The following is a 10,636-nucleotide window of genomic DNA, read 5'->3' as shown; positions in this document are numbered from 1 at the left end:
TAAAAAGGGGTAGCGAGGAACAAAATATATTTAGTCACATAATCAATTTCTTCAGTCAGGCTTTGCAGCCTGTGAGGGTTATAAAATACAGGGAAACCTTCCAAACAAAATCACAAATAAGATCAATCCTATATTCTCTGTTAGTCTTATTCCTAATGTGTAAATGAGCAAGAGGCAATGCTTCCAACAAATTTAAACCTGTGGCTTCACAAATCCTTTCAAGTCATCTTTTATGAACCTATTCTTCCTTTCCATGGTCCCTGAGTTATCTGTGTATGTGCTGCATGAGTACTCTGCAGTGCCTCAAGCGTTTAAACAAATTAGCAATAAATGATGGTCCTAAGTCCTGTAACTATAGGTCAACTTAAAATTTAAATGCAACTTTAAAATATATCAATACCAATTACATAATATTCATACCCTTGACAAAGTGTTAAAGAAGTTTAAAGATGTTGGAATGCTCCAAGAACAACCAAGGGTAGGCACTTTGTTTTCTTTGTGGTTTCGGCAGGTGTGGCCAAATCTGGGTCTCCCCTGAGGCTTCTAGATTGAATTTCTGGGGCATACCAGTGTTTTAAGACTTGGGTCACTACCCCCCCCCCCCATTCCCAGGCAGGGCACGAAGTGGCCTGCGTGGGCAATTTTACACAGTGCTACCAGTCTCGCAAAGATCTCACCTGGGAGGGGCGGCCATGGCTGGGAAAGTGGCACCTGTGCACACCCAGAGGTTGTTTACTTTCTAAGATCCCAGATTTACCTGCACCCCCCATTTGTAACCCTGATTCATTACAAATGGCAGATTTAGCTGTGTGATTGACTTGCATATTTCCAAAAAAAAAAAAATTCACAATGAAGGACAACACGCTCCACCGGCTGTGGCTTGGCAGCGAGCAGTCATGCCAAACATAAGCGGCTGGTGTTTCTGCCACAGTTAGGAACCTTGGTGGATCCAAATTTTTCCAAAGCAGAGCAGGAGAAAATAGAGATGTCAATGCAGTCTAAAGTTCTGCTGCTCGAGTGCTCAGATGTAAAGGGAGCGCAGCTGACTCCGGGTCTCCCCCCCCCCATTAATTCATGATGATATAGCCGGGAAGATCCATCAGGGAATAAACAAAAAAGTCTGGGATGGGGTGGGGAGAGGTACGCCCGGAATGTCAGGGTGGAGGTTGGCAACTGCCTCTAATTCCTGTAAGCAGGCAGGAGGTGAGCTCAGTCCCTCCCCTCCATGTTCCTGAGCCTCTACAGCATGCTAATTCTCAATTCCACCAGCTCTCTCTCTAGCTCTTCCAGGGCCACACACCTGGCTCCCCTGGGAATTCCATGAACAAAGGATAGATAAAAGAAATCCATACTCACAAGACCAAGCTTCATACTCACAAGACCAAGCTTCTTTCTCTCGGGGCGGAGGAGATCCGTTGAGTGTCACGGCACCATTTGTTGTGAGATTTTTGGAGGTGTGGGTGTGTGTCTGCACATTGTCTGTGAAAGCGTGCTTACCCATGTCACCCACACTCCCCCCTCAGTTCATGTGTGTCTCCTGAGTGTCGCCCCGTACCAAAGACAGATGTGCAAGCTTGGAAATCACTAAAATAAACTAATCTTTATTATAGCAAAACATTCAGAGTTCTAATTCCTAAACATTTGATATAATACACACAGGAGAATAAACATGCAAAGCAAAGTTTTTCCCACCCCATGCAAGCGCGTCGAGAGGCCTCTCTCTCTGGCTGTCTCCTTTGGAGTCAGCTAAGTTCTGTTGTAAAACCACCCCATATTTATACCAGAGATCAAAGGGATCCCTTAATAACTGGATTACAGGTGTAAATTAACATTTAGAAGTTGAGACTGTTTTACAGGAAATTTTGTTTTCCTTCCTTGGTTGCACACAACAAGAGTTCACATTCCAAAAGGATCAATACAGTGTCATTGTTTCTTCCAGGTGTTCCCCAATCAGGGAAATAAACTGTGTTTTGATGTTTATCAGAGAGATGAAAGCAGGGTGGATTGGAGTCTGCCAATTTCCCAAATGGTCATATATTTTATGGCCTGGGAAATTGGGGTTATTGGCAAGTTTCACATCTGTGGAGCTTCCCTGGGAATTTCCTGACAATTTGAGTGTGTTACATCATCAGTGAAAGAAAAGGTCAAGCCAGTTTTGCTAGCAAGAGCAGAGGCAGATATACATATGTAGATTTCATAAGCTATTTTGTTCATTTTAAACCCAAACACTTCCATCTTTCAATATTTCTTACCACACACCTGCTGATGTGACCTTGGGTCAGTCACAAGCTCTGGCACAGCTGTCCTTGAAAAAGAGCAGTTTCTGTCAAGAGCTCTCTCAGCCCCACCCACCTCACAGGGTGTCTGTTGTGGGGAGGGGAAGGGAAAGGAGTTTGTAAGCCGCTCTGAGACTCCAAGTGAAGGGCGGGGTATAAATCCAATCTCTTCTTCTTCTTCTCTTCCTTTGACAGCCACAAAAAATGCACCCCTGTGGCCTGGTTTACATGCACAGGACAGTGAGATGGCAATGACAGAACGTTAGGTGGTAGAATGGAATGCGCCACTTCAGCTCATTTTAATGGTTGTGTTTTATGTGAAGAAATATTTAGAGTTGTTATCCACCTTATACAGTCTGAAGTGGTACAGTCCATTTTACCACCTCTGATCTCTGCTACCTTGCATAAGCCAATGTCTTCTTGACCCAGGCCCAAGAAGCAGAGAGGGCATGTTCGCTTGGAAGTTTCTTTGTATGTCTTTAATTCCGACAAAGGTTTATCACTGACTCCCCTAGTAGTTGAGAGTATGCTTTAGTTGTCCACACTTCACTGTGGGCGGATACATATGAATGTAAGTGCCGACAAGTCACCATGAACTTACAGTGACCCCAGCAAGGGGATTTCCAGGCAAGTGAGAAGCAGAATTGGTTTGCCATTGGACTTCTGTTGAGACTCCCTCAGTGGTCTTCCATCCAAGTACCAATCCTGCTTAGCTTCTGAGATCTGACAAGAACTGTACCATTCCACATCCCCAGTGGTTGGGGTAACCTGCATAACAGTACATTTGTGTATACATTGCTGCATTGTTATTTTATGAAGGAAATGAGAGGCAGCATTGTGAGCTATTATCAGCTGAATGTGTTGGCATCCTGTCCTATAAGAACAAGTATTGAAAAAAATCTAGATGATCCTTAGAAATCCTTTGATGACCTGCTTTGTCTCCAGCTCAAACCCTTACACTGCCCTCGTGGACTGCCTGCGTGCCACCTGGCTAACAGGAAAGACACGGTCCATGCCCTATCGGAGGACACAGCTGGAGGCACTGGCCTGCTTTCTGGAGGAGAAGAGGTGTGAAATCCTGCATGCCGTGAACGCAGACATGCGCAGGGTGAGTGTGGTGATGCAGCCAGAGGTTCTGGCTGAAAATTTCTTGTCGAACCAGAAGCAGTTGCTCGTTATGTGGTTTGTAAGCCTGGTGCAGCTAAAACTAAGACCCTTTTGTTCTCCCAACAGTCTGCTTTTGAAGGAGAAATTGCTGAAGTTTCTCTTGTTATGAACGAAGTGAACAATGCACTCAACTGCCTGCATGACTGGATGGCAGATGAGTGTGTGAACAAGAATCTGGTGAGAAGAACAAGCTGAGAGGGGTGAAAATGTGTGTGGGAGAGAAGGTGCTTCTGTGCTTGTCTGGGTGGAAGGTCCAGAGGCGAAACAGGCTGAGATAATTTCTGCAGCCTCCATAAACCTGTTTCTACTGTGTACTCTTGCCCCATTTTATCACATTATATTGAAAGAGTCCAATATATTGAAAAAAAACATAATGGTTAAACACAAAGCCTAATGGTGGCTTGTTTCATGCTTTAACAGCATTCACAAATGCACACAGATGAGAAGTTCTGAAATACTTTAGGAGGAATCCTAAGTAGATCTACTCAGAATTATGTCCCAATGGACATTCAATGGAGCTTATTCCTAGGAAAGTGTCCTTAGGATTGCTGCATCAGTGTTATGCATGAAAACATCCTTAAGCTTTTCACATGCATATCTTGATTAAATGATTGAAAAGTATGCATACGGAGAGTGATTCAGCTAAGCATACCTTTTATTAGTCCGGAACAAGACGCAGGCCGGTTTATATTCCCTCAGAACCCACCACCAAAACACACACCCCACTTCCCGATAGGCTATTTACAGTAACTGAGAGACCTATTGGCCTCACGGTTTGGGGCCTAGCCTCTGATAGGGCCGGCTAGGATCCTTCTGGCCCATTGTCTTTAGATGTGAAGCTTAAGGTTTTGTCCCTGGACAAGTCTGGACATGCCCGGCCCTGTCAGGGCTGGATACACTACAATGATGTACTTTTCCCTTCACATCTGTCTGAAGTACATAGTTCAAGTTGACACTTGAACAAGGCACTAAATTATTTCAGCAAACAATATAAAAAATATAAAGGTCTGGAAGTGGAATAATCATGCTGTGTAACATCTTTTCATCTCCAGTAATCTTTGGACATTATAAAATAAAGATGAATGTGAAAAGCACTCCACCAACAGGCTGAACACTGAGGCCAAACAACATCTTTCATGTTGACAACTTTCTTTATTCTATTTCACTTGCTTCATGGACTTTTCTTGTCTTCACTTCCTTGTAGGCCACCCTGTTTGAGTCTGCCATCATCCGCAAGGACCCCTATGGCGTGGTGCTCATCGTTTCACCCTTTAATTTCCCCTTTCACCTCACCTTGATCCCTCTGGTGGGGGCCATTGCAGCTGGTGAGTGAGAAGCTCTCTGAAAACTGTTTGGTGTCGTGGTGAAGTGCAGGCGGACTCTAATCTGGGAGAACCGGGTTTGATTCCACACTCCTCCACTCACACCTGGCTGGATGACCTTGGGCAAGCCGTGGTTCCGGCTGCCCCGCTTCCGGCCCTCATTCAGCCAGGAGGAGGCAGGAGAAGAGGGAGGGTAAGTTGCTTCCTCCCTGCCTCTCCCCACCCCTGCCTGCCTGGGGCCAGGGAGGGCCTTCGTGGGGCTTCCTTGCACTCCCGCCGGCCTTGCAGGTCAACCGCCGGGCCCCTCGTGGGGCTCGGCAGTGGAGCTGCAAGGGCGGCGGCCAGAACCGTTGGGGGCGGGGTGTGTGGCCTTATGACACACTTCCGGTGATGTCAGGGGGTGTGGCATATGCTAATGAGTTATGCTAATGAGTCCCCCTAGCTCTTTTTCTACGAAATGACCCCTGTCAAGAGCTCTCTCAGCCCTCCCACCTCACAGGGTGTCTGTTGTGGGGAGGGGAAGGGAAAGGAGTCTGTAAGCCGCTCTGAGACACCTTTGGGTAGTGAAGGGCGGGGGGTATAAATCCAATCTCTTCTTCTTCTTCTTCAGTTCCCCACAGTAGAATATCCCCACAGCCCTGACCCATGGACCCTTTGTTTAGCTGGTCTCTTCACAGGGGCTCCTGCTGGCAGGATCCAACTGTGTGATGGTTGCTACCACAGTCAGGTTGCCACCACAGTCATGTGCTCTTTTCTCCATCAGGGAACTGCGTGATTGTGAAACCTTCAGAGCAAAGCAGCTGCAGTGAAAAGCTCCTGGCTGAAGTACTGCCTACCTACCTTGACCCAGTGAGTTTCTTAGACCCAATTCTCCCTTATTTCCTGATGAAAACAGAATTCTCATTCACATACATGACCCAGTTCTCTGGTGTGATACTACATAAAATATTCAGCTTAGATCTCATCTCTCAGTAGGATATTATTGGGGGAGATTGTCTCACAGACCATTTCCACAGTAGTGAAATCCCCCACACTGACGTTTTAAAAACTGCACATTATGTGAAATTTTCCGCAGTACATTTTTCCTCACAGGTGCAAATCCAAAATTTTCTCCTTCTTACCACACGTTCTCAGAATCCCGTTTTAGAAAGTTCCAAAAACACGGGGTAAGAAGGAGAAAACTTCAGGTTTGCGCCTGGTAAGAAAAAAAATCTACTGTGGAAAATTTAACATAACATACAGTTTTTTAAGATGTCAGTGTACAAATTTCTCTACTGTGGAAAGGGTCACAGTTGCAATGGGTGTACAGACAATATTACTCATTGCAAGTTATTTATTTTGCATTGTTGTGGGACACAAGGCATAAACATAGAAGCATGCCTACTCTGGATAGATTCTGTTCTTGGGGGGGGGGGGGAGATACAGTCTTATGTGTATGACACCAGGACTTGTGGACTTGTGTTTGAGAGGAAGAGATCTCTGTAGGATGATGCACTTTTCTTTTCCTTGAGATAACGTCACTGTATTCTATTTCCTCTAAAAATCCTGTGGTGATTTAAGGGGCAGACGACACCAACGCCATTTTTTAAAATGAAAACTTGATTGCTGAAAAAGAAATCTAAAGTGGGAAAGGAGTGGGGACTGGGGGGGGGGGAGAAGTGCTAAAACTTTTTCATAGCTGTTATGACTCAGCTCCAAACTGTCCACTAGCCATTGCGGCCTCTTCTGTAGGATCCCAGGAGGGAGACGGCCGCCTGGTGAAGGATCTGAAGCAAAAGCCAAAATGTGGGCGTGCAATGGGTTAAACACCCCCCTCCTTCCCCCCCCCCCCGCTTGCCTGCTTAAATCCACCATTGAGAGTGGCTTTTCATGGGGCTCAGTCGTGTGCATTTGTGGGAAAGATACATTCTTCTTCCAAATAAGCAAGAGGAATCTGCCTGAGGGGCAGAAACTGGGCCGGTGTGTGAATTGCTGATTGGGAGTGACGACAGGTGACGCTTCTCTCTTATTTCACAGGATACCTTTGCTGTGGTGACAGGTGGCCATGAACAAACTGCCAGATTACTGGAGAACAAGTTTGATTACATCTTCTTTACAGGTGACTTCTACATTTTTAATTTCCATGGTGATGATTTTCATCACGAATTTAAATAAGACTTAACAAATAAAGAGGCTACCGAGGCTAGTGAAGTGTGACCAGGCAAACCATTTAGTGCCCGAGATGGGATCTGAATCCAGAGTACTATCTTTCTATTAGATCATACTGGCTGTCAACCAGTGGAGCTGTTTGTGGCCTTGGTTTCCAATGTAGCCCCATGGTGCCCACCTGCAGCTCAGCTGAGGTGCATAGGTAAATGTGAGTAAATCGTCGCTTCCCGTTCTGTGGTCTCAGGATCAGTCTCTGTCAGGCCCAGAAGCTAAGCAGGGTCGGCCCTGGTTGGTACTTGGATGGGAGACCTCCAAGGAAGTCAAGGGTTGCTACACGGAGGCAGGCCAATACAATATGAGGAGAGAACCCTGGGAATTGTAGCAGGAACTCCTTTGCATATTGGGCGACACACCCCTGGTGTGGCCAGTCCTCCAAGAGCTTACAGGGGCTCTTCTTACAGGGGCTACTGTGAGCTCTTGAGGGATTGGCTGCATTGGGGGTGTGTCGCATAGTGCGCAAAGGAGTTCCTGCTACAAAAGAGACCTGTAAAACAGTATAATACAGAACAAGTGGTTATATTGACAAGAGTATGTATTTCAACAATAATAAAGAGTGCCATCTCAACAAGTCTCCCTTCAGGAGACTGAGATACAGCATTGCGGGAGGCCGAAATATCGTTAAATCGGGGCCCTAGCATTACTTTTGTTTGCACGCCATCTCTAACTGAATGAAGAACGAATATCACTACGAGCACCTTTTGGTAACAACTGTATCTAAGTTAATTGTATAACTGTTTTATCTTGTTTTTAATTGTTTTATCTTGGCACATGGTGCCACTAATTGTGAGCCGCCCTGAGCCCGCTTGCAGGGAGGGCGGGATATAAATCCAATAAATAAATAAATAAATAAATGTGTCACTTGTGGCTGCCCTGTCAAAGGCTATTTGATCCTACCCTCTCTTCTCAAGTCGTGTGGGATGACGATGAAGAAGGGAAAGATGGCAGCACTCAGGGCATGATGGGAAGAAAGGCAACCGTCCTGTACTGGGCCCATCTGACTGGCCAGGCTCCAGCTGCCAGTGGCAACTCCGGGTTGGAAAATTCTTGGAGATGTTGGGAAGGCGAGGTTTGAGAAGGGGAGGGGCTAATGCAAAAGAACCCACGCTCCAAAGCAGGGGAGCTGCTCTCTGCCACCTGGAGGTCAGCTGTAATCCTAGGAAGGTCTCCAGCCACCACCTGGAGGTTGGCGACCCTATGCAATGGCCCCTTTTGTGTCTTGGGCTGCCCTCTTGTGGCAATGACAATTTGCACTCACCCAATTCAGGGCTTGGTCAGCTGGCTGCTAACACTGGTTTGTGTCTGTGTTGCACGGGGCAAGGCCCACCCCTTGCTTGGCCCTAATGGGGGATCACAGTGGGGTTGCTGGCAACGACTCTGGGTCTCCATCCTGGACTTTTGCCTGGGTCCCGGACTCACTAAGTCTGGCCCTGCCAGCTACCTTCATTTGAGCTAGGATGTTGGTCTCTTTCCTTCTGACATTTTGCTTTAGTAAGCACTGCCTCAGCCCAGGAACATTTGAGGTAATAATAAACAATGTGCAGGAAACTTTAAATAAACAATGTGCAGGAAACTTTTTTCCAACTGAAAGACTGCGAAGAGAGAGTACTATGCAGCCACAATTGTGTCTGCAAGCTCACACCCAGCCCAATTGTTTAGAACGATTTGGTCAATGACTGCTCTGCCACAAGGCAGACCAAATGTTAGGGAACTGGACATTGGCTGTGAGGCCTTTGGGAGCTATTTCGCAGATAAAGTCCTGTCGCTCTGCCACGACCTCCCGACCACAGTTGAAACAGTGAGTGAACTCAAGGCTCCATGCACGTCTTCTGGTCAGGTTTTGGATTATTTCAATCTGCTCTGCCTAGAGGAAGTCAACAAATTGCTCCTAACTGTACTCCCCCATCACATACTGCCTTGACCTGTGCCCTTCATGGCTAATTAAAGCTGGCCATGATGGGTTTTGAGGTGCCATAAGGGAGATTATTAATGTCCCTCTCGGAAGGACTGTTCCCTGGGGCACTCAAGGAAGCGGTGGTCCATTTTGTCCTGAAAAAACCACCCTTGGACCTGGCTGAATAGGCAGATGACCGGCCGGTCTCCAACTTGCCCTATTTGGGCTGTGGCAATCCAGTTACAGAGCTTTTTGGATGACGCTTCCATTTTAGATCTCTTCTAGTCCAGTTTTCACCCAGGCCACAGGACAGAGATGGCACTGGTCGTCCTCACAAATGACCTCTGGAGGCATTTGGATCGGGGCGGATCAGCAATGCTGTTGCTGTTGGACCTGTTTGCAGTGTTCAACATGGTCGACCATCAGCTACTGATCCATTGCCTTGCTGACACTGGAATCCAGGTGTTTGCCTTGCAATGGCTAGCCTCCTTCCTCCAAGGTCGGGGACAAAGGGTGGCACTAGGGGAGCAGCTATTCCGAAGGCACCCACTGGAGTGTGGAGTGCCAAAAGGGGCGGTACTTTCCTCAATGCTATTTAATATCTATGGAGGGACGGTTCCCGGAGGCACTTAAGGAGGCGATGGTCTGCCCTCTCCTGAAAAAACCAACTTTAGACCCGGCCGAATTGGCCAACTATCGGCCGGTGTCTAATTTGCCCTATTTGGGCAAGTTGATTGAGAGGGCGGTGGCGACACAGCTGCAGAGCTTTCTGGATGACACTTCTGTCCTGGATCCACTCCAGTCCGGCTTTCGCCCTGGCCATGGGACAGAGACGGCGCTGGTTGCCCTTACGGACGACCTCCGGAGGCATCTGGACCGAGGTGGTGTGGCGGCACTGGTGTTGTTAGATCTGTCGGCCGCGTTCGATACGGTCGACCACCAGTTGCTGATCCACCGCCTCGCCGACGTGGGGATACAGGGGCTCGCCCTTCAATGGCTTGCCTCTTTCCTCCAAGGTCGGGACAGAGAGTGGTAATAGGGGAACAACAGTCCCGGAGGCACCGACTTGAATGTGGTGTGCCTCAGGGGGCAGTGCTTTCCCTGATGCTTTTTAACATCTATATGCGCCCTCTCACCCAGAATGCCAGGAGGTATGGGCTGGGTTGTCATCAGTATGCAGATGACACCCAGCTCTATCTGATGTTGGGTGGCCGGTTGGGCTCCGACCCAGAAGATTTGAACCAGGGATTACAGGCTGTGGCTAGGTGGCTCAGGCTGAGCCGGCTGAAACTAAACCCAGCGAAGACAGAGGTCCTGGGCCTGAGTCGGAACGGTTTGGGGCTGGGGCTCCCTCTCCCGACCTTCGATGGGCTGCCTTTGGGGCCAGCGTCGGAGGTTAGGAGTTTGGGAGTGCTCCTGGATTCCTCCTTAACTATGGAGGCCCAGGTAGCAGCCACTGCCAGGTCTGCATTTTACCATCTGAGGCAGGTTCGGCAGTTGGCCCCCTTCCTCGACCGCGATGACCTGGCTACAGTGATCCATGCGACGGTCACCTCAAGGCTTCAGGCCCGGCAGCTGGCCCCCTTCCTCAGCCGCGACGACTTAGCTACAGTGATCCATGCGACGGTCACCTCAAGGCTGGATTACTGTAACGCTCTCTACATGGGGCTGCCTTTGTCGTTGATCCGGAAGCTGCAGCTGGTGCAGAATGCGGCGGCCAGGTTGCTGATGGGCCTCCCTAAATGGGGCCATATCAGACCTGTGCTGAAGGC

At 48.1% G+C, this 10,636-nt stretch overlaps 1 protein-coding gene across 2 annotated transcripts in view; it reads left to right on the top strand.

Annotated features, from left to right (window-relative positions):
• LOC107121288 (aldehyde dehydrogenase family 3 member B1-like) overlaps nucleotides 1-10,636 on the top strand; it is a 41,012-nt gene that overhangs the window by 12,644 nt on the left and 17,732 nt on the right. For both annotated transcript variants that reach the window (XM_015424184.1, XM_015424185.1), the window contains exons 3-7: nucleotides 3,222-3,384; nucleotides 3,510-3,620; nucleotides 4,648-4,768; nucleotides 5,529-5,614; nucleotides 6,782-6,863. In XM_015424184.1, the coding sequence (XP_015279670.1) occupies nucleotides 3,222-3,384; nucleotides 3,510-3,620; nucleotides 4,648-4,768; nucleotides 5,529-5,614; nucleotides 6,782-6,863 (563 nt within the window). The remainder of the gene's footprint in view (nucleotides 1-3,221; nucleotides 3,385-3,509; nucleotides 3,621-4,647; nucleotides 4,769-5,528; nucleotides 5,615-6,781; nucleotides 6,864-10,636) is intronic.

The sequence above is a fragment of the Gekko japonicus genome, unplaced genomic scaffold, assembly GCF_001447785.1.
Source record: "Gekko japonicus isolate JY-2015 unplaced genomic scaffold, Gekko_japonicus_V1.1 scaffold1380, whole genome shotgun sequence".
Classification (NCBI taxonomy): domain Eukaryota; kingdom Metazoa; phylum Chordata; class Lepidosauria; order Squamata; family Gekkonidae; genus Gekko; species Gekko japonicus.
Note: the sequence above shows the minus strand (reverse complement) of the source record. Positions and strands in the feature narration are given on the sequence as shown.